The 22,853-nt window shown below is 52.1% G+C and overlaps 8 protein-coding genes across 8 annotated transcripts; 4 read left to right on the top strand and 4 right to left on the bottom strand.

Moving 5' to 3' along the window:
* Positions 1-590: 590 nt before the first annotated feature.
* Positions 591-1,903, bottom strand: CPAR01_15072 (DHHC zinc finger protein; the record flags this gene model as incomplete). Its single annotated transcript, XM_060499322.1, has 3 exons — positions 591-1,246; positions 1,295-1,735; positions 1,789-1,903. The coding sequence occupies 3 exons, from the start codon at positions 1,901-1,903 to the stop codon at positions 591-593; spliced, it is 1,212 nt and encodes a 403-aa protein (XP_060342247.1).
* Positions 1,904-4,674: 2,771 nt separating this feature from the next.
* Positions 4,675-5,415, top strand: CPAR01_15071 (uncharacterized protein; the record flags this gene model as incomplete). Its single annotated transcript, XM_060499321.1, has 2 exons — positions 4,675-5,010; positions 5,212-5,415. 2 exons carry the CDS (start codon positions 4,675-4,677, stop codon positions 5,413-5,415), a joined length of 540 nt encoding a protein of 179 aa, XP_060342246.1.
* A 788-nt stretch (positions 5,416-6,203) lies between these two features.
* Positions 6,204-6,305, top strand: CPAR01_15070 (uncharacterized protein; the record flags this gene model as incomplete). The annotated part of the gene is made up of 1 exon (XM_060499320.1): positions 6,204-6,305. The coding sequence occupies one exon, from the start codon at positions 6,204-6,206 to the stop codon at positions 6,303-6,305; it is 102 nt and encodes a 33-aa protein (XP_060342245.1).
* A 2,576-nt stretch (positions 6,306-8,881) lies between these two features.
* Positions 8,882-9,195, top strand: CPAR01_15069 (uncharacterized protein; the record flags this gene model as incomplete). Its single annotated transcript, XM_060499319.1, has 2 exons — positions 8,882-8,995; positions 9,073-9,195. The coding sequence occupies 2 exons, from the start codon at positions 8,882-8,884 to the stop codon at positions 9,193-9,195; spliced, it is 237 nt and encodes a 78-aa protein (XP_060342244.1).
* Positions 9,196-10,379: 1,184 nt separating this feature from the next.
* CPAR01_15068 (uncharacterized protein) lies at positions 10,380-11,004 on the top strand (the record flags this gene model as incomplete). Its single annotated transcript, XM_060499318.1, has 3 exons — positions 10,380-10,608; positions 10,737-10,926; positions 10,989-11,004. 3 exons carry the CDS (start codon positions 10,380-10,382, stop codon positions 11,002-11,004), a joined length of 435 nt encoding a protein of 144 aa, XP_060342243.1.
* A 2,308-nt stretch (positions 11,005-13,312) lies between these two features.
* CPAR01_15067 (SET domain-containing protein) lies at positions 13,313-15,921 on the bottom strand (the record flags this gene model as incomplete). Its single annotated transcript, XM_060499317.1, has 3 exons — positions 13,313-14,260; positions 14,315-14,694; positions 14,745-15,921. The coding sequence occupies 3 exons, from the start codon at positions 15,919-15,921 to the stop codon at positions 13,313-13,315; spliced, it is 2,505 nt and encodes an 834-aa protein (XP_060342242.1).
* A 1,073-nt stretch (positions 15,922-16,994) lies between these two features.
* CPAR01_15066 (uncharacterized protein) lies at positions 16,995-17,435 on the bottom strand (the record flags this gene model as incomplete). Its single annotated transcript, XM_060499316.1, has 1 exon — positions 16,995-17,435. One exon carries the CDS (start codon positions 17,433-17,435, stop codon positions 16,995-16,997), a length of 441 nt encoding a protein of 146 aa, XP_060342241.1.
* A 2,303-nt stretch (positions 17,436-19,738) lies between these two features.
* On the bottom strand, positions 19,739-21,160 carry CPAR01_15065 (phosphatidylinositol transfer protein sfh5; the record flags this gene model as incomplete). The annotated part of the gene is made up of 2 exons (XM_060499315.1): positions 19,739-20,459; positions 20,532-21,160. 2 exons carry the CDS (start codon positions 21,158-21,160, stop codon positions 19,739-19,741), a joined length of 1,350 nt encoding a protein of 449 aa, XP_060342240.1.
* Between the last annotated feature and the right edge of the window lie 1,693 nt (positions 21,161-22,853).

Raw genomic sequence — 22,853 nt, 5'->3', positions numbered from 1 at the left:
AACATACAACACCAGGTATTCGCTGGTCGTCACCGACCCAACTACTAATCCGGCCCTCATTGGCTTATCTATGGGAGAGCGGACGGGATCCCGAGTTTTCCAATGGGTATGGTCGTATGTGACAGGAATAGCTGTCGAACAAATCCATGATGCCTTGGACATAGGGCAGCTACAAGACAGCAGATCGGCCCCACCCTTTCCGCCGCCGTTCGGTGGACGCTTCTTCGGCCCGGTGGATCTCCTAGGTCGGCCGGTCCGCGTGAACGTTGAACACGCCTAGAATAAGTCTATAAGGTGGCTGCTGGAGCGCCAGTCGTCCGGATATTCCTATTGAATCTGGCCGTACAGTTGGGCACATCAGAAGGCTGTGGTATAAGACATCCCGGCAACGCGTGTAAGGTGGAGCTGATCTGCCCGAGTTTCCATATGCTGAATTAATTACTACATAAGAAGGCTTAACGTTAGTTACGTATGTGTGTAGGTGTGTGAATATTGGCATATAAACCAAAATAAGACGCCGCCCCCCTGAATTGCCCAACCCCTTTTAACGCCTAAATGTGCCAAGGCCGCTCGATATGCTCAGGCCTCGGTCAACGATTGCTATCTCTCAGCTCCTGCATCTCCATTCCGCCAGATGAACCACTTGGGCCAGGTAGACCGTGCCGTTCTCTGAGCGTTTGTATAAACGGGCCCATCTCGTAGTCACTCTCCATGCTGTCATGATTGGCGCATGGTGACCCGCGTATGGGCAAAAGCCAGTCGATCAAGGAATACCCCATAATGGACGTCCAGTTTCTAGCGTACCCGAGATCCCACGGGTTTTCGTCTGGTTCGGTCCTGACAATGGCAAAGGTGCGCGTAGCTAGTCTATCGCGGGGAGTTTCGCTATCGATGGTGGCGTCCGAGGAGGTAGGTATCCCTTGTGGATACTTTGGTAGAGGATATGTGATCAAGCCGTAGCTATTTCCGGGCCGGGTATCGTTTGGTACCCTGATTGCGAGCTGATGGACCCAGGACTTTCGAAGGGCGTCGATGTTGGTGATATTAAGTAAAATGAACCGCCAAGAAGTCGCAGTCATGAGGAATGTAAAAAGTCCAAAGAAACCTGCGATGGCGACGCCTGAGATCGTTCTCCCGTCCACAGTCCCATCGCGCACCTGTAAAGCTAGACAGTAGGCTGTCTGGCCCAGCGCAACTGCGCAATAACAAGCGCAGTAGAAAGTGAACTGGGCAAAGAACTTAAATGCTGTTTCCTGTCAGTATTGGACCCGTGCCATAAACGGTATCAACTCACAGGTCTCCGACACCATGCCGCCGACCCAGGGGCAATAGTGATCCATCTTTCGTACGCATCGCTCAACCTCGCTCGAATGATGAGCTCTATCGGGCTTCCAATTGCGGCACTCTGAGCACCATTTCGGCCGTCCGTCACTCTCGCATGCAAATACGTCCTTGCTGTAGAATCCTTCCAAGCCGGGGCTGTCCGGGTCCTGATCGGGGCCTGTGAAGTAAGGATGACTTTCCAAGTCTCCTTCCTTTCTGCGCCTGCTCTTTTTGTTCGATTCTCTTGATGCTTGTTGTGCCTGTGGGCCGAGCGGTACCAAGCCAGGGTCCGCTTTGATTTTTAGGAACGTTCGTAGATAGGCGGCGATCGTAAGGAGGTAGAAGAAGAGGTAGAGGGTGATTGTCGAAATGGCGGCGCCATGCTCACCCCTGGTTCTATACAGGTAGTCGACTACAGCGAAAGATTAGCAGAGAAAAGAAGCCATGTGAACGAGAACAGCTCACCGCCTAGATAGGCCACGACCACGTAGGTAGCATAGCCGCTTGTGCCAGTGATGATGAGGGGGATGATGCGCGTCACCCATCGCGAGGCACATTTCGTGCTGGTGGCTTGGGACATTGCAACGGCGCAATCATTTCCGGCACATGGAAACAAGAAAGAGGATAAATTAAATATGTCGGCGACCAAAAGAGAGCGTAGAAGTTGCGAGCGACCAGCTGCGAGCTGTAGAGCTGCGCAGACAATGCGACAATACGCGAATGCGCAGGATTGGAGATGGTTGTCGTGCTTTCCGGAAATTGGTGCCGGGGCGACGGACAAGTTCTGGGCGCTCGGAGGTGCGTGCATGGGATGCAGTGTCAATCTCGTTGTACCTTACTGCTAGGTACCTCACTTCTACTGTCAATTTACACAGGGCTGAAAGATAGCGGGTACAGGGAAGACAGGGGCGGTAGCAATAGGTACCTTACGCTGCAGAACATTCGAAGAACAATGGCTCCCTTGTGCTGAAGTGGATCAATAACGAGAACAGTGGCTTTCAGCCCTACAACCGCACCTGCGTGGCGTCAGCACCCTCCACTTGCGATTTCCCCTTCACCATGTTCTCTCTTTACTGGATTATGCCGATCTGCCATATCCCAAAACATCCAATTGACGACACGCAACTCTCAGCCGCGAGATACTGCCCTTTCGTTCCCCGAGGAGAAGTTCCCGCGGAAAATTCACCAGGCAATCCGCAATGCGTGGTTCGTCCGATATCCAATCTCTGATCGCTACCTAGGTACTGCGCCTTCATTTTGTCTCACTCCGGTCCAACGAACATGAAGAATCCCCCAGATGAGTGGGCATGCTGATTCATCCCACGACAACACGTCTGTCTGCCAAGTTCCAATGAATGATTCAAATCGCGTATCAAGAAACGAGACAGGTTTCTATTTGATTCGTGAGGCATTACGCGGTAACGTGGCTTGTCGATGTTTTCAGCTGACTTCATTCATCAGCTGACGGTTCATTGGTAACCATCAAGAGCTATATGTTTCAGCTTCGGTGGCCAAAAGAGGCCCTTTACGCGGTTCAATTTATAACTACATGCCTTCCCTTCCCCTTGCAGTGTTTACAGATACTCGCGTCCAAGCGATCGGATCTTCAGCCGCGCGTGGGTGGGGGAAAATGCTACACCCTCGACGCCCGACATACTAGGCTGCTACGCCCGGTGACGATGACTTTCTAGAATATATATCAGCCTACACAACCCGGATGGAATAAGCCCAGGAACAGCGGGCAAGCCCTCATATACCCCTCCAAGTCCAGTCCTGTCACCAGCCAGCAGGCGCCCGTCTAGGTCGACGGGTCAGGTCAAACTGGCTGGGTGGTGGAGTGGTTCAAGGTCAACAATCAATCATGGCCACAGCCTACTCGACGACAGGCTACAATTTCGAGTTCGAATTTCCCAGTATGAGCACCAAATGATGTAGCCCCCAGTTCAGCGCCGGGGAAGTGAACTCTTTTTGGTTCCATCGCTTAGACCTTGATGATAAGTGAGCTCAGTTGACCACCTCATCTTCAAGGCCACCACCTACTGAGGGGCAGGCAAACTGCAAATAACACACACCGATGAGAGTCATTTTCAGAGAACAATTACAACATACTTTCATTCAAAAGTAACACGAAAGCAAGCAGGCTCTTGCACTTTCAACTCAACAGCCCAGTACTATCTAATTGCTTTCCAACTTAAGGTGATCTAAGTCCTGGATGATCAGGCCATCAAGATCTTACGACTATACTGGGAGCATCCCTCTATCACGCCGCTGAGGGGACCAGCCTGGGTTACTTGTGCCTGATGGGTATCCAGCACTGAGCCTCAAAGCAAGATGTCAAGGATCATGCACTCGGCATCTTCTTATTCACTCAGCCTGTCTGTCATATATCGCCTATTCCTACTTTGGTCTAACAGCTTGCTACACTCAGGCCTGCCTTGAAGACTGTGCATCTCTTCCACCGACTTCCAAGGTGATGGTCGGTCAGATCATCAGGCTGTGTACGGCACATGGGTCAATAACTCCTCACAGACGCATGACCTGTCCAGGAGAGTTGATGAAGGTGTGGCTCTGCCTAGGCGTTGGCCACCAGGACCATAGATATCAGCCTGAGGATCACAAGATGTCGTCGCATTCGTGTGGCCAGCCGCTTCAAAGAGCCGCATAGCCATAAGTATAAGAAGCTCAACTACCCCCTTTCTTCACCTCTGTTCTTTGTCTGTCGTCGCTGGCATAAATTTCTTGACAGCTGCTGCAACAATACCTGAATGGATGATCACCTACACCGCACTCATGAATATATGGACACCCTCAATGGCACGATTCGACTTGACTACATCTTAGATGGTTCGTTCCCCACGATTTGATCGCGTCAGTCGGAGGACAGACGAGTAATCCTGGCGAATGAAAGGCACGGATAGGATGCTGCATGTTTCCCGCCGACGCTATCCATACAACGACAACGCTGTGTAAGTTTTATTGAGTGTAGTACACTCGGCTGATAGGTCAAGGTCTTTCTATATCTCTATTTTATTACCTCTCATCTGACAACAGTAGTCCTAATTCGCTGCTGTACAACCTTTTGTTCATAGGTTCGTTTCTATCAACTTCACCTTCACCTATCGCCAACTCAACTTCAAACAATGACCAACTCAGAAGTACATTCCCGGCGGATAATTACTAGAACCTAGCTTCCGAAACTATTCGAAGTTTCTCTTCAGCTTACACTCGTTCTTCTACCAAAGGACCTCGAACAACGGCAGATATCAAAGAGAATCACGTGACATATGTTATCTCAATGAACCGAGCATGGAGCCTGCATATCGACAAGACCTCCGCATGCTTACGCAATTCATGCATGTCGATTTCCCCCTCACTCCCACCTCGCTCCAGAACACAATTCGACGCCTTCTCTGTTCCCTCTTCACAAGACTGCTGCCTACCGGCGGTTCGCATCTCACCTCACATCGGAAATGGCCGAGGTCCGGCAAACAATTCTCCCTTGATTACCCCAAGTACCGGTTGTCATTCTCGTCTTGGCGGCATACACACCACATACGCACCACGCACGCGCACCTGTGGGAGTTAAGGCTGCATCCGATGCCTGGGTCGATGAAGTATAGCTACAACTGGAACGAAGGCATGACTCTATCCCAACTTCGAGGCCAAATCGAAACCGGATTGAGTCGAGCAAGCCCAAGGTCCATCTTGGGCATACAGATGCGGCTCTGCTCCCTTTAGAAATCAGCCTTCAGTTTCAGGTAGGGGAAGGTGGCTGCCTGATTATCGGTGAGAATCGCGGCATCAGGGCAACGTTCCCCTTGCCCTTGTGGAACACACATGCTCAGGGCAGTCCTCGAGTCTATCCTAGTCAACTAACTCCTTCAAAAGTACCGACAAAAGCCGCAGAGCCGCAACAGCAGAGCCTCCTCCGAGAGCCGCAAGCTCGCTTCGTTTTGGGAATTTGGATGGCTTCCCACGTCGTATGCTGGCCCATGGCGTCCTTTTGCCGCCCTTCTCCGTACTTTCGGCGCAAGACACAAGGAGTCATATTCTCCTCTTCCCCTCATCACTGGTGGATATTTCCTTGAATAATGTCTGGGCTAATTTTGTTCCAGATCACCCACCGTAGGTGTTCCTATCTGCCTGCACTGGGACATACCGTAGCATCGCCTCGAATCACCGCTCTGGATATCGAAACACCTGTACGGGACCTACTAGGGCAGACGTTACATACCAATCGCCTAGAGGTGTCTTGATAGGCAGGCGCAGTTGTGGTCTTCGACGTCGCGTTATGGAGTGTGAACTCGTCACTGCGCCAACTTTCGCCGAGGCAAGCAGGATGCCTTCTGGAACAGCCACGATGGGCACCAGCTCGACGACAGGAGTCTCCACCAAGACGACTCATTCACGTCGGCCCTGTCACCGATTAAGGCTTCCCGTGAAGAAATGTCTAGTGACTATTGTACGGTGGCTTGAAACCTCGTTGGTCAACAATTCCATTGCCTTGTGCAGGCTTTCTCGACACAGCCGTCGATTGTAATGTCAGTGGGACTCTGCGGACGATACGCTCGAGGGGACATGGGACTTGATTTTGAGGTTTTGGAAGTATAAAGAGAAGGATTGATTCCTGAGATACAAGTGTCGTCTCAATTCATATCATCACCGCCTTCAGCCCCCCTTGATAATCTGCTAGATTTATTCATCTAAGAATCTACTACTCTTCTGTCTGATCAATCTGAGACTCTACCACATCTACTCTCTGATCTCCGACTACTTAATTCATCACAATGGGATCTAAGACCTATGTTCAAACTTGGACTTGCGTAAGTCAACCGGGCCATCACGTTTACCTCAACGCAATAGCTGACAATCAGAAGTGCATGTGCGGTGACTCCGGAATGACCACAAGAATCGATGGGTGCCCTTCTTGCGGATACAGACGTTGTGCGAACTGTCCAGTTCAGACAGTCAAAGTACGATAGTCGCCTTCAACGACGCTTCACTGTTGCTCTGCGCCATCACAGCAGTAGCAACGGCAAATTCCAACAACCTACCGCGGCGCAAACAATCATCCGAAAGTACTTTACCTTGACGCCCTGTGGTTCAGCACAATGCACGATGCGGGGAGCAGCAGGGATATTTCCCGGAGTGGTGTAAACCGTTCCGCCCACGCGGAGTTGTGTCTAGTCTGAAGTTGTCGATTCGCTCCCACTTACTTAGATTTCCTTTGTCTTTCATTGGCTGGATCTACTGCTGTGTCCTTTTTAGTCGCTCTCACCTGACTCACAATACAGGCATGCGACCTGCTAGGGGGCCTAGGCCGGATCGACTGTTTGATTGGGCTTTATCTCTTTTGTTTAGGATACCGACTGGTTACGATGTACAGCTTCCTCGCTCACTACTGTCTTTTCATTGGATGTTTCTCTATGTATTAGAGGGGTCTAGGACGCAAGTCATTTGCTAGATACTAGACTAGAAAGTCTCACGACATATCCTCCTCAATGGACTCGTCTCTGTTTTCGTTTTTGCAACGTTACTCAGCCTTTTGAAAGTCTGGAATCTCTTTTGGACCATGCAATGCCGTGAATTCATGGAATTAAATGCCAAACAGGCAGTGGACAATCCCGATTGGAGTGTAAGTTGATCAAGTGTGGCGAAGCCCGACTCCACAGAAACTGCATTGCAGTTACAGGCCGCAGACAAGAACAATTCCTTTAAGCTTCACGTAATGAAAAGAGAGGGCAACTTGGATGCCTTGTTTGCTTATGGTAATTCGTAACTCGGGTACTGTAAATGTCACATCCGTGGATGAGACTAGACTATAGGCCCGATGTAAGCCAACGCGGTGCCCTTCTGAGTACCGGGCAACGTTTCTATCCAACTACGACCGGTCTCTTCCGAGGTTCACATGGATATGTCACATGTCACTTGGATTGCCTACATTCAGCGAGCCATGTAGCTGTTGAAATTGTTTATCATACGTTGGCGCAATTCTCCCAGAACAGTGACGAGTAATATCACGTCATTTGCCCGAGAACTTGAAAAGCCACTCCCTCAAGGCACCCTCGGGAGGGAAGCCAAAATGCCGCCTACCTATTCATCGTGCCAATAGAGCTCCAATGCCAAAAGGTCTTTCCATCTCCCTTTAGACATTGTGATGTATGCATACCTCATGACCTCCTATTAGAACACCAATCCGAGCATGGTCCGTCCGATGAGCCACCACAAACACCTCGAGGCCCACCTCGAGGCAGTCTCGTAAAGTAGCCAATGCCCTGAAAGCTTTCAATTCAAAGGACATGATTCGTTCCTCAGTTTGGGGGAACATGTAATGGGGCCTCGTCGAGGCCCGTCGTCACATCAACCTCACAGTAGGATTCGCGGAACCTTGGAAATCACATGAAAGGACCTGCATGCGGCCCAGAGTGCGGTTCAGGGAGACCCATGAAAAGCCCCGTCATCTTTATTGGCTACCAAGGCTTCGGGGCTGTGAGCTTTACGAGTAAGCAAAGGGCGCTGGTTGAAAGGCGGGAATGGGGGGGTGTGTGTGTCTGTGAGATGCCGCGGCCGTGTCTCGGTACTTGCTGCCTCGCTTCGTGCGCGGACAACTTTAGAGGGGAAGGGGTGATAGGATCAAGTTAGGCTCTCTTATGAAAATGCAAAAAAGTCCCTGGGTAGGGGTAAGATACTACGTTGGGGTATGGCGCCAGGGTGCCTCGTGGCGAACGTTGTGCCTCGCGCATACCTTGGGGTCTCACACCCCGCGGCCTCGGGAGAGAGGTCGTGGTGGTGGTGGTCCGCCATGCAGGCCATGATGCACAACATACACAACGTTCCAACCACCCTTGAGATGAAAGGTGCCTTTTCAACCGGGAACCCGGGAAGGGCGACGTCGGAGGCGGCAGTGACGCCACAGGGGAGGCCAAGAATAACTGTACGCCCCCGGGTCACCGAGTCTAAAGCAAAAAGACCGGCGGCAACACCTCCATTTACCGAACGGTTCTTTCTTTTTATGAGACCATGAGGCCAACTTTGACTTTGCGAGAAATCGGCCCCCATTGTAATACGTTGATTGAAACACCGGGAGGAGATATGAGGAAAATACGTGAGGAAAAAAGAGGCGCGCGAGGCCCACCTTGGGAACGATTGGTATTGAGGAAGAGGAGAACATGTAATTGTCACCGGGGAAGTGGCGCAAGAAGCCAAGCCTCAGAGGAAAATGGTTGAGGAAGAGGAAAATCGAGGATTGCTACTTGCTCATCTGCGATTGGTGACTCTTGATTCAAGGAAATACAGAGGAAGCTAGCTGCGCAACTGCGCACCTTTTGGCATTGAGGATGTGAGGATGTGAGGATTTACAAATGTTTGCTGAAGAAGAGGACGGAATCCAAGGACATAAAAGAAGCTTGTTTCTCACTCGAGAGAATCTTGAAGTTATCCCTCGGATTCAGCATTTGCTTTCATAGACTTCATCAAGCACTGCTAATAGCACCGCTCTATCACTTTCAGACCTTCAATCATCTACCTGTCTCGACCACACCAAACGTCAATATCGACAATGGGCCACCACAAGAGCTCGAGCTCCAAGGGCCACGGCGGCTCCCATGGAAAGTCCCACGGCAGCAGTTCTGGCGGCAAGAAGCAGTACATCGAGTACCAGGTCTGGTACTGTGTAAGTGGCAGCTCCATCCCAGCCCCATCTTGGGGGTCATCCATGATTCGCTCAGACTAACACGCCTTTCCTTCCAGGACTACTGTGAACAGGGACCATACAATCCTCACATTGATGCATTCTGTACCAACCCCAACTGCGGACACCAGCGCTGCCGCAGATGTCCGGTCACGACAGTCACCCAGCGTGTTGATCACTGAGCGGATGCGATGGGTCCCGGAAACGAGCACCTGCGTGGACTACTTCTAGCTGTAGAAGAAGCGGTGGTAAGGCATGGGAGAGCCTGGGAATTGGCATAGGGTTTGTTATGGGCACGACAGGGGCAATGCAATACCATGTATATAGACGCCTGAGAACTAAAGTGATCATATGCCATGATCGGCCCAGCAATGGAATTGCAACTGCAAATTGGACTATGGAGAAAGAAACTCTTCGTGCTTGTCGCAGTGTGACTTGTAATGGTACGCCGGAGTGGCCGCCTCCTCGTGTCGTAATTTGACGTCATCCTGAAAGAAACTCTTTGCGCAGCACTCTGCGGTCAACCGGGCGTTGCTGCCAGTATGTTATGTCAAGGTCCGCCTGATAACATGCCCTCTATAGCCAGTAATGGTCACTCGATGACATCTTGACTCGAGGCGCCTTCATCCGGTGACTGGGTGACAGGTACTGTGAAACGTTGTCAGACCGACTTCGACAACAGCCAAAGTACATTCCATAAAGGGAGAGAGTCCTCAGTCTGTAAGACAGGGCTGTTCCGGTCTGCGTAGCATTGGTAGACAAGTGAGCTTCGGTCAAGTTTTCCCATACCGACGAGACCAAGCGGTGTGGCGGAGTACACCGTAATGTAATGTCTTGTAAGATGAAAGAGAAACGGAAAACGGCCACTCTTACACAACGAGGCAACTTGGAAGAGTCAAACAGAGATAGGCATTCTTCGGGATGAGGCCAAGGCCAACTTGGAAAACGATTGGAGTGGGAAGCGGAATTCATGAAAGTGTAGGTATACCGAGTTGACGGGGAGGGAGGCGAAGCCGAAAAAAAAACCCAGCCCCAGAGTGCTCTATTGAGACTTTTCTACGCGAAGAAAGCGTGCAAACCACAAAGATGCTTGATACTCACCGAGGTTTGCGAACTAGGGAATTGGGAAATGCGCACTCGCGCGACTCCTAGCCATGGGACTGTTCCAATTACACTTGCAACTGTTGCCTCAACAGAACAGGTTATAAGCCCATCGAATTCCCTTCATCTCGAAGACGAAAGAGAAGAAGCATCATCAACTCAAACATACAAACACACCAGAACCAGACGCATTATACTAGCACCGCAACAGACAACAGTTGAATCAGCTCATACACTTGCTAAGCTTTCCAAACGCACGCCCATCATGCCTAAGCCCACCACCGTTAAGACCGCCGTCTGGTATTGCGTAAGTTCAGAGACGCACAGTTCTTCATCACTTGGTCTCATCCTTTTGCTAACCAACTCTCCTCTCTCAGCACAACTGCTCCTCTGGCCCGCTCAACTGCAAGATCGATGCCTACTGTCCCTACTGCTACCACCAGAAGTGCTCTGGGTGCACGACAACGACGATCAGGACTCCGGCTGGTCGATAAGTGAGTCCGAGTCTCTCAACATGGCACTGGCCTTGAAGACGTTTGTCAGAGACTAACAAGGAATTTCGTAGACAACGAGCCCTTTCTCGATGACACTCGCCATATCACGACCTGCCTGACATGGCCAGGTCCCACACCCATGACTGGCGCCTTGGGCGACACGTCCTTCAACTTCACCGCCACCAGTCGTAATGGCGACTACCACAGACAAGAAACCTTCAGACAGCAGGAAGGGGAAAAGGTGCCGCTACAAGGACCACAAGGACGAAAGACACGCGAGACGGAGAAGGACAGGAAAGGAAAGAAAGGCAACCGCAGGTCGGGCACAGCCACTCATTCATTAACAACCACTCAACACACAAGAAATGATCCCTCCACAGGATCGAGACGATATAGAAATTAGATAGACCTAGCCTCAGGGCGAGAACTCAGGCATAGCGAATGGACCAAGTTTTTGGATTTTTGTAACAAGTTGATAATGTAAAGCAAAGCATCCGACCAAAAAAGTGGACATCGAGGGTGGCTAGTGCCTTTAGCGCTGGTTGCCTCGTGCTTTCGTGTAGAAAAGTTGCAACTCTGCGGTATGTCGTGGGAATTGGGAAGGTGAAGCTCAAGGATGACAGTGTCCTCGGCCCCACTTGATCCAGGAGCTAGGCTCCCGGGGAGGGGCTAAAAGGTACTGAGTAGCGCAGCGGCGCATGTTCGTAAGTACGCAGGTGCGGAATTGAGCAACTGAGTGTCAGTTTCAGTGGTCGTGAAGCACCGTTCGCGGTTGCGGAAAGGGAGTCAAAGTCTGCCTTTCCCGAAAGTAGGTAGGTAGTTGAGAAACACACGACGAGTGGAAAGCAATGATCATGGAGGGGTACCAAGATAGTGAATGCGGCTCAAAAAATGCAGAGTGGGTGGCGGAGCAATCCAGCCGTTGTTTGGTTGGGTCAAAGTGGCGCGTATGACCAGATACCTAATTGAGGCTCTTCTTTCCCCATTCCTAAACGGCGAATCGATGACCGCAAAGCAAGAGCGATACCGGTAGAAGCTGATTGCCCTGGGTTTTATTGGCGGGAGAGGAATGACATTGACAAAAGAAACGGAAGCAACACACCGGCCGGGTAAAGTCAGTGTTCGGCGAGCCAAAAGCGTGACCTCCCTTCACCGTCAATCAGGTGTCCCTCTGGCCCCACTTTACAGACGGGCGGGCAGACGGTATGGGGCTCTACTCCCCCTTGCCCGTCATACCTACCTACCAATAGGTAAGGTAAGGTAGGTAGGTGGGTTAGCCACAACAAGCCACACCATAAGTGTTTCGCTTCAGCTGTCGTCGGAGTAAGACCCGGCGTGTTGCCGCCACACCTCGTCCTGCCGCCTGCCTGCGATGAGCACGTCCGTCTGCCAAGAGTGCAACCCTTTTGCAAGCCAAGTTTAGAGAACAAAGAAACACAGAGAAAACAACAGCCATGTGTAGGAAACCGTAGCGGGCCGCCCGATACCGCCCGACGAGGCAGAAAGGACGGGGACAAGAAACAAGACTCCACCCTAGACCAAGACGCCTTGGTAGTCGAGAGCGAAGTGACTGGCGACGTCTAAAAAGCAAAAAGAAAAGTACAGAATCAGTCACCTCATCCAACTCGTCGCGAAACCGGAGTACCGCGAACGCCAGCGGCCAACCTCATCCCAACGGCTGTTCCCCAGCGCCGTTTGCTGTTTGTCGCTTCGCCACAGCGCCCGAGGTTGCAGTTTCCCAATCCCTATCTAATTAGGCAGGCTTCTGGAACTATTCAGCCACAGGCCCGCCCACGACTTTGTCACAGTCTCAGAGCCCAGAGGTCGTAGGCGGGAGGCCAAGGGGAGAAATGGGTCCCGCCGCCCGGGAGTAAATAAAAGGTCCATGCAGCGTTCCATTCCAAAGCTACTCGGTACGTACCTTTCTCTCCTGACCGACGAGTCCACCTCGGTGTGTCTATTGGTCATAAACATCACCCAATCACCGCCTCACCTCTTCGATTCCCTCCCTCACCTTCGTACCCGGATGAAAATACTCGCTCTCTCACCACCCCTCTGACCTCAACCAGCGCGTGCAGCCTGACAGACTAGGCTCGGTCAGCGAATGCAACCTCACGCTAGTCACGAAATGCTGGAGAATAAATCCATTGGTTGTCGTTGAAAGTCACACCTCGCGTCATCATCAAATTTAGCGTCTCTTCGCGTACTCGAGAAGCAATGGACGGAAGAAGGTTGTAACATGCCAGTGAAAAATAAAGTATGCCTAAAACTGCTGCTGCTGACCACCGTCTGAGGAGGAAAAAAGTAAAAAAAGATGATTAGACCCTCTCTGCAACTGGCAATAAAGTCCCCCAGTTCCGATAAAACGTATGCAGCCAGATATCGCAGGGGAGAAGCGAGAATGCCCAACTCTTAGGCAGAGACCGATGTCCGTCCCATAAGCTTCGATGTCCTTGTCTCTCATTGCCTCCCCCCCCTTTTGTGACTTCTTCATTCGTCTCTCCCCTGTACCATGTCGTCCTTCCCTCGATTCCCGTAATGTACAATGCCTTGCCTCCGTTTCGCCTGTTGAATGACCGAAAACACCTTGCCAACGCCAAACTCATCCGTGCCGCCCTCGTTTGTCGACGTCAAGATTCAATATGATGAATGAGGCATCGTGAATGCCTCATGCAGTGTGGCTCAGACTTCGCCACGGGTTCGCCTAATCTTGCCGGGCTGTGATCGTGGCCCCCGGGCTCACAAGCTCAGGGCTTACGAGACGGATCGTGGAACCGCGTGAGAGCTCTTCCAGTGCGTTGCGAGATGCCTTGCTAAGACTTCTGTGAAGCTTTTGGCCCTTGCTCTTCTCCGGGGTACGTTCCTCCTCGTTCTCTGCTCCCGCGGCCACAATCGTCATGCTCGGCGCACGACTGCTCAGCTTCTTGGGCGAGACCTTTCCGTACGTCTTGAGCATCTTTCCGGAGCCCGACTTACGGACTGCGGTAGCTTTGCGCGCGGGGTTGGGAGCCGTGTACTTCTTCGGAGTCGACTTCTTCGGGGTTGCCTTCTTCGCTGTTGTCTTTGGCGGAGTCGCCTTTGTGCCCTTGGCCGACTTCACCGGGGTGCTCGTCTTGCTGGTGCCGCCGAGAATTGCCATGGCCGACACACGTCTCTTAACCGTAGCCGCGCCCTTGGACGCAGCCTTGGTGAGCAGGCCGGTCGAGGATAGTGATCGTCTCACTCCCTTGGCGGCCTTGATCTTGCGCTTCTTTGCGGAGCCGCCGTCTTCTTCGTCGCCAATCATCGTTTCGATCTTTCTCTTGCTCGCCTTGACAGCGCTCTTGACGACAGCCTTGATAGTCGACTTGGGAGGCTTGGGCTGTTTGACTTCCTGAGGCTTAGGCCCTAAAATCCCTCGACAGTTCGGCGCGCCGCAGAGACACTTTTGAACATTCTCGTCGCTGAACGGACTGAAGTTGTAGTCGTAGGTGAGTTCCTCGCCCGTCATAATGGGCTTATCCCCCGCGAACAACGCCATTCTGGGCTGGCCAGAGACAATCCACTTGATCATGCGGCAGTTGGGAGCACATGAGTGGTTGACGAAGCGAGCGATGCTACCGGTCGTGGCGTCGATAATCATGTTCTGATCGAAGCTCATGAGATAGTAGCACTGGTGATGCGGTTAGCTCTGCTGGGCGTCAAAGTTGACTAGGTCTTTACCCACCTTGTTATCCTTGTACTTGGTTTCCATGCGGTTGTTGCATTCCTCATCAGTAATGATCTCGCCGGTGTACTCCATGACAATCTGGTTCGGCTCGAAGCATCTGTTCGCGCGAATGCCGTAGCCACGGTCTGACGTCTTGATGACCTCGACACCAACGCGATACTTGCCACCACCTGCCTTTCTCTCTTGAAGATCGGCAAAGGCGCGGTTTGTACAGTTTTCCCGGCCCACGTTGCAGTTCTTGTCGTCGCACTCGTACAGCATGATTCGGTTCTGGCAGTCTTCACTGCATCCGTCCTCGGGTTTGCAGACGCACTTGGACTGGTCGATGAAGTGCGGCGTCTTCTTCCACAGGCTCAGAGAATCGCCAACGAAACGATCTGTATCAAGGTCAGTGAGGGGAGTCAGCTAGCGGCGATGGGAATCTAACTCTTTGTCATCTTGCGGAAGTCGTCGGGCTTCGGCTGGCCAGGCGGCAAAGGATTGCAAACATCAAAGGGGAGCTTGAAATCGCGACCGCTGAGCAACAGACGCAGTCCATTAAACATTGGCAATGGAAGGGCCTTGTTGGGGCGACCGTAGTCCTTGAGCTCCGGTGTTTGCGCAAGCTTTCTCTGCTCAGGTATCGACAGCCCCTTGGTCAAATCAGACGGAGCCGATTGGCCGGCATACAGTCCACGATCGAGATATTTCTTGTGACGCTTCGTCTTCTTGGAGGGGGCGTCGGCAGCCTTCTCGGCCTTCTCCTCTACCTCCTCTTTCTTGGCCTCGAGCGGCTCAGATTTGGCCTTCTTGGCCGGTGGCGCGGGGATGTTGCCATTTTCGTCCAAGATCACGAGCTTTCCATTAGACCAGACCGTTCTGATGACAGGCTTCTCGTCAATGCCGGTGAACTCCTTGGTGTCTTGCAGGCGGCGCAATTCGCGGGGAATCTTGGACATGTTCTTCTCGAAGGTTTTGCGACTCCGCTTGCCGAGATTGGAGACTTTAGTCGCAAGAGTCTCGACAGGGGTTCCGATAAGACGCGCCGTGTGACGAGTAATTCGCGACGTTGCTGCTTTTTCCGTAATAATCTTCTTCGCACGCGGTGTCTTGAGAGCCCCAACAGACCATTGGAGGTCCAACGCGTCAATGCCGTCGCGGACAAGGTTGCTAGCGACACGCGCCACTTCGTCCGTATTGGCTCCGCCATTGACAAGCGTCTCGCCAGAAATGGTCCGGCGCCGGTCAGCAGCGACAATATCACCCTTGGAGCGGCGGTGACCGCGGTTCGCCGTGCCACTGAGTTTTGAAAGGTTGTATACACCTTTGCCGGAGCAAGACCGACGTGGGCGCGCTGCGGGTTGGGGCTCCGAGGGCGTTTCGGGTGCAGGGTCGGGAGTCGGAATGGCATCCGCAGGGATTTCGATTTGAGCCTCGATTTCGGTCTCGATAATGGTTTCGGTCTCGAGAATGATGGGGATGTCGTCTAATTTGGGGCCCTCTGAGGCCTGGCTGGCAACATCGGATATACTGGTGGGAGGCGTGGAGCTGGAAGACGCGATGTTGGAGGAGGAGTCAGTAGCGAGAGCGGAAAGCAAGCCGCTATCGCTGTGCAGGAGAGACATATTGGGCGAAAATACCCAGTCTCGACGCGATTTTGAACTTTTGCGTCGTTTATGTCGTGTTTGGAGGTCGGTAGAGGGGAGATGCGACGCGTTCCAAAATAGAGTGTGCGTGTGTTGCGAGGTGGGAAGAAAGTTGGGGGTGGGAGGTCCAGAGAAGTTCCAGACACGAAAAAGGCCAAGGAGAGGGATTAGACCGGGGTGTGTGCGGAAACCGTCTCCCCAGGCACGCAGAATTGGCTCGTTCGCTGCCTCTTAGCTCTCACCTTACCGGCCGGGCATTGAGTGGCAATAAGGTGAAGGTAGTTTGCGAGGGTATTTGGCAGACGAAGTACTCTGTGCCGTAGCAAACCAAAGCGCACTTCAGTCGAGTACCTTGACAAGCGGAGGGAGTGTAAAAAGGGGGAAAGATGAGGGAATAAGGGAACCCGAATAAAAATTGGTAAAGTCAAAAAGTTGTTCCCGAGTTCCGAAGTCTGTATTGGACAATTGGACGATTGGGGTTTGTTGGAAATTCTGAGATGGATTTTCGATATTGCTTTGAATAAGCGCGGTTCAATTCCTGGTAAAAGCGCGTGAGAAGCTGTAGCGCTGGAGGGTGAGTCGTGATAAGCCGGAGAGCAGGAAGTGAGGTGGAGTGTAGTGTTTGTGTGTGTGTGTGGTGTGGCAAGGTAAGGTAGGGTGAGATGGAGGGATGAGACAAAGACACGGAGTCTAAGGTAAGTTAGGGTACTTTGCGGTAAGGAAGTAGGTGAAAGGAGGAATTGGTGAGGATGGTGGGATGTGATGGGTTGGCAAAGAAGGATGGCTTTGAGGGAGCTTCCGTCCCGTCAGGTTATCCAGTGTCGTGTTGAGGACACGGGCAGAGCGTGGGGAGTGGGGACGCGACTGATTTGATTGATTTAATGGATGGATCAAGGTGGTTTGACCGGCGGTTGTTGATTGATGGATTTGCTTGCTCTATCGGTCTGGCTGCCGCTGGCTATTCTGCTTGACTTTGCGGCCTGCCTTGGCCACCTAACTCTGAGTACTTAACGGATATGTCCGTTAGGTTTCGGCTCTGTCGATTCTCCTCTTCACCGTTTGCGGAGACAGAGAGCGATAGGATTGACTGAATTGCAAAAAGTCAACCCAGGGAAGGTGTAAGAGAAATCGAACCCAGTAGTTCGGGCTTGGATTTGTATGAGACGTAGTCGAGAGAGCCAACGCACGCAAATGCTGGAAAATGAGAGGGCAAAAAAGAGATAGAGACGGGGAAGACGGGAGCAAGAGGCGAGAGAGGTGCTTCTGGATAAACGAGAGACGCTGAGGTGAGGAACGGGGCCTTGCTGACCTTTGTACCCCTTGTGAAAGAACCAGCGCGGGAAGGCTTGCCTTGGTGTGTTGGGCCAGCATACGCCGCCGCGCTTCTTCACTTCTGCTTTAGTTTGTGCGTCTCTTGTCTGACTTTGGTCGGTCTTGACTGGCGCTGGTCTTGCGTAGATTTGGTGACTTTCAATATCATAGAGTGTGTACATGAGACATGTACACAATCTATCGAGAATATGGGGAGTGGATGTGATTCAGACGGAGAGGGGCAAATAACAGTGAGAGAGTAAGAACATGGAGATTCCGTCGTCTCTGGATGCGGATGGATGGACGTGACCTGGCCTCTCTTCGGGCCTCGTTCGTTTTGGGCTGGGGAACCTCTAAAGGTAAACAGAACCCTGTTCGGTCCGTGTTGTGTTGCGTGTGCGTACACGGGACTCTCTGTGTGTGTGTGTCTCCTCTCTTCTCTATTCATCCAGTCCTATTCTCACTCTCGTCTTTGCCTCTCCTCCACTTGTACATACTCCCTGAACATCGGATCCTTCATCCTGCTGACTTACGGTCTAGTCAACTACACGGCCGGATAAGCCGAAACAACCAAAGTCGGCTCCATCACAATCTTACAACCTCCAGCAACCAATCCATCGATTTACGGTTTTGCAAAATTGAGCTTGCTCATGATCCTCGTGTCGTTGAAAACGCAAGGTTCAAGTGTCATCTGGTTGTGTTGCTTGTATCTTCTCGGACCACCTCCTGCGTTTTGCCTCAATCGCCGGCGCCACCGCCGTACTGCTGCTCTGAGCCTCGCCCCGATACAGGCATGATGGGCAACACCACACCATAGTTGCATCCTCCTCCTCGTCTCGACCACTCGCCATATTGGGACACCCATGTGGATTCGACTGATTGGGGTCCGCAAGCAAACACTCCTAACATGGACTCCAGCTCTGACCATAAGATGTTATCTGACTAACAAACAACAATGACTTGCTTATGGTACTAATGATTACCACTTATGATAACTTTCAAAGATGAAGCTATCAGTCTGCCTTATATACGGTCAGGTTCATCATCATGGACTCTGAGTGGCAGGCTCAAATGGTGAGATAGGCATGGTGGGATTCCCGAATCACGTCACACTTGGGGACCACTCGGGGCTAATCTGTTTCGGATCTACAACCAAAACGACACTATCATGACAGTATAGACAACCTTGAAGAGTTATTTTCGAGTCATTGTATGCTTCTCAGTCACTATTTCTTGAGAGTTGCTCTCAGAAAGGGCAGCTCTACTGTTGATTCTAACATCGAGGCTCGGAACGTCCGTTGGTGACCAAGGCGCCAATGCCCTCACGGGGCATGAAATGCAAACCGACATCACGCATAGATCAGAAAGATGAAGAAACATATGGTGCAGTAAGCAGTTTATAAATTGCTTGGCTTGGTTCGCGCTGGATTGAGAGTAGGTCTGCTAGTGGTGCTGTACTCAATAGCATCCTATTGGAAACATACAATTCAAACGACAATGCCCGCGACGATAACCACACTCATCGACGAATGAGATCAATTTGACAGGACATGAGCACCGCTAAATAAGTGCGGTTAGAACCTCGCAAAATTCGTGAGATAGACTACAATACTGTTTGGCACTTCGAGGACTCATGACTGCGTTCAGATCCCCATCATTTGGTACTGCGCACCTTTCGAGGTGAAGTAGAACCGGTCGAATATTCATCTGGAAAGACTCGTCGGAAGGGCTTCCCAACGTGGGCTGAAAACCATATAACCGTAGTGTTCTGCAGTTAAGCATCGCGGAATACGTGAGTGTGCTACTTGCTACCTTGCTTGAAATGCCGCTGCTTAACCCCCCCGGGATGCGGGTCGAACAAGGCAGGTAGGTGCGCAAACCACCCGGCGGCACAATCACCACACTCTTCGAGGATAGGTATCCATGCACTCGGCCGGCAGGCTGCCAAACATGCAAGACGAAGAAGCAGAAGGGGGCACGGGAAAGCTGTGCGATTTCACTCTAGATGGAGCTCTCCTTTCTTCGAGTCAGTCGGTCTTTGCACACCTCTAACACCCTCAAGTTTCCCGCAGGTTTGATCTGTCGAATTTGATTTTATTCTTCTTCCTAACCTAGGTATTAAAGAGGAGACATTCCCATCCTTTCCTGCTAGTCTCTCTGTTCTGATCCTTCTTTCCTTCCTGTCTTCGATCGAAAAAATTGAATTCGAATTGACAACGCCACAAACACACACTGGAAGGGTATTATGGCATGAACGCAAGGAGAAAACGCAGTGGGCAAACCAAGGATTCTGCCATGCCTCTACTGGGGACGGAGCGAACAAATCATGAATGCCTAGAAACCCAATGGATCTCTTGCGACAACATCATTCTCATGTTCTCGCGAAAACCAACCGAGGTCCAGCCCGCAGATTCAAGGCATGTAACAAAAGGAAAAAAAAAGCCACGAATAGAGAATCAAACCATGCAAGCCATCAAGTTATCCTTTAGGCAGCAACAGTCTTGGCCTCCTCCTTAGCCTCAGTCTTGTCATTGATGCTCAAGTCGGCGACGGTGGGAACCTCGGTCTTCTCAGCCTCAGCGGCCGCAGGAGCATCCTTGACGGGCTCAGAAGCGACGGCAGGCTCGCTGACAGCGACTGCGGGAGCGGGGGTCTCAGCGGTGACAGCCGCGGGGGCCTCGGCGGTAGGCTGGGTCTCAGTTGCAACAGGCGCGGCAACGACGGGAGCAGCAGTAGCATCAGCCGCGGGCTTCTCGACAGGGGCCCCAGCCTCTGCGAACTTGACGGTCTGGCCGGTGGTCTTGATGCTCTCAGCGTTTCCACCGTAGTCCTTGGGGAGCGAGTCCTTGTAGGCCGGGAGCTCTCCGCCCAATTCGGAACCATAGCCGAGAGGGTGGAACTTGGCGATGGTCTTGGGAGCGAGGAAGACCTTCATCGCCTTGAAGACCCAGCCCATGAGCGCGGGGATGTTGACGAAGTACTTGTGGACGAGAAGCTCAGGGTAGGCCATGGCGAAGATTCTAATCGTCTCAGAGGAGGCGGCCTTGACGGCAGGGTCCATGCGAAGGAAGCTGACGTTGAGGTAGTCGTGAACCTGGATCATCTGGTAGGGGTCCTCGCCGCCATCGGGGATGGCGGTCTGGACCTTGTCGAGATTAAGCTTGCGGACGCTGAGCTCCATAAGGGCAGCGCGCCACTTGATGAACCTATTCAGTTGTGTAAGTCGAATGTTACTTCATGCGATACAGTGAATCTCATTTTCTCGGGCTATCACTCACTCATCGACGTTGCCAAAGGTGGCCTTCTTGTCCTTGACGGCCCCGTAGATGTTCCAGGTGATGATCATCTCCTTGCCCTGGGCGTCCTTGTGGGTGGTGACATAGCCGAGATCGCCAAACTTGTTTGCATCGAAGGAGACTTCATCAAGAAGCTTGCCGGGGTTGGTGTCACGACGCCAAATCAAGGCCTTCTGGAGCTGGTCAGCAGCCTTGGAGACATCATCGTCGTTGGCGCGAAGGAACTTCTGCAGGACGACGGTGGTGGGAATGTGAGTGTCGTCGGAGAGCTGCACACCCCACATCTCGTTGTGCTTGGCCTCAGCCAAGATGGTGGGAAGCTTCTCAAAGAGCGAAGACAGGGGAGTCTGGGCCTTCTCAACGGGCTTCTCGGCAGCAGGAGCGCCGGCCTTCTCATCAGCCTTGTCCTCCGTCTTCTCAGCAGCAGCTGCAGCGGGCTGCTCAGTCTTCTGCTCCTGCTTGACCTCAGGGGTGGCATCAGCAACGGCGGCGGGCGCGGGAGCGTCGACCGAAGTCGGCTCTACGGCAGGTGCAGCGACGGCCGGCTGCGCCTCAGCAGCAACAGCAGGGGCAGGCGCCGCGACGGGCGTATCGGTGGTCTGAGCAGACATGATGGGGATCAGAAAATTCCGTGAGTGAGATGAGTCTGAGAGTGAAAGTGAAAGTGAGAGGGTGTCAAGGAATGACTGTGGGAAGTGAAGGGTGAAATTTCCGAGAGTGACAGCTCCTGGCTGGCGTCTTTTCGCTCGGAAAAATAAGATGATAAGAAAAAAAGTTCAGGCCGGTTTTTCTGCCCCAGCCCCTCTTGCTGCAAAGTCGCGTCAAGTTGCCTCAGGTGTGTGCGAGAGTGTGTGTAAGGTAAGGTAGCGTGCGGGTGTGCGCGTGTGTGGTATCTGTCCCGGTCTGTTGGGGTGACTAGGTATTATTTTTTCCCTTTGAAAGTGAATGTATTGTTGGGTGATCATGCAGGTAGGCAGGCAGGCCAGGCGGTAGGTATAATAGGCGGGTACGATGAGAGAGAGTTTGGGAATATGAAAGGGAAGGTACGCAGGAATTGCAAATGGAAGGAAGGTACGAGGTGCGCTCGGGTACTAAAAGTAATTGAATCTGATGGGAGACGGAAAGTGGCAGCAGCAAACAGACCACACACACCACACGAAGCGGCAACGACAAGTTGTGGCAGCAACGGCAACGGGAAAGAGCAATGGAACCCAAAATGAACCTTCCTTGCCTCGGGAAGGTACCTTGGCCAGTCACCCAGTCCACCTCATGTTCCAAGAACCAAGGGTCACTCTCATCCTTACTCCCATCATCATCTAAGGTAAGGTAGGTAGTACCTTCCCTTGGGTTATTTACAAGTTCAGCCCAGGTACCTACCTTATTCTACCTAAGAGTGAGGCACCTGTCATGCTTCACGCCAGGCCGTTGCCATTCACCCGTCTTGAGTGCTCCGTGCGTTGCTTCCGGGGAAACTCGAGGTATCAACCCATCCGGCCAGTGATGTTTTCTTGATGAAGATGATGCCGCCGCCACTGCCACTCACTACGTAGTAAGGTAGGTATTCGTACTCTAGACTCGCATCTCCAGAAACAATCTCAGCTGGGCTGGGCTTCAGTCCTGGCCTGTGCAGACGGGAGAGTGGAGTGGAGATGGACCCCCTTTTTCACAGGTGATTTGCGCCCTCTGTTTCGACGGAGCTTGGATGGGGTCACAGTCCTGACATGTAAACTCCTTGTCCAGAACTTCCTTGTTCCTAGTTGTTTCTTCCTTTTTCCAAGTCTTGTCCCGTCCAACGGAGCTTCGTCACTCGTGAACTAAGGAAGGCACTTGTTGTTGTTGGTTTTTACGTTTGATACCGATTTTCCTCGTTGGAAACTTGCAAAATTGAGCAAGGACCACTGCCTTGACAAGCCATCCCTACTGTACACCACGCCGCAAGTTTACACTACTCGAGTCACTCAACCTCATCAATGATCGATGGACCGATGTAACCTCAAAGTCTGTGGTGCTTCGATATGCTGTGATATGGATTGAGCAGAAAGAGCATTACCTGGGCCACAAGACGGCTGGTCGAGTTCAAGGCAGCACGATCGATGCGAAGCCTCTCCATCAACACGGATATCTCATTAAACCCTTTACCCCCCAGGGCTCCCAATTACCTCCGATCTTCCAACCTCCGGTACCAATGTGCCCCGCCATAATCAGCCGCCGCCGAATGCCGCTAAGCCAGCTGTCCGCCCGCGCCGTCAAAATGTTTCAGGGGCTTTTTTTGGTCTTTTGTTCTTCTTGTTCTTGCCGCAGACC

Source organism: Colletotrichum paranaense, assembly GCF_030867605.1.
Source record: "Colletotrichum paranaense strain IMI 384185 chromosome Unknown Scaffold_17.1, whole genome shotgun sequence".
NCBI lineage: Eukaryota > Fungi > Ascomycota > Sordariomycetes > Glomerellales > Glomerellaceae > Colletotrichum > Colletotrichum paranaense.
The sequence above is the reverse complement of the archived record's forward strand: the minus strand, read 5'-3'. Positions and strand labels throughout refer to the sequence as shown.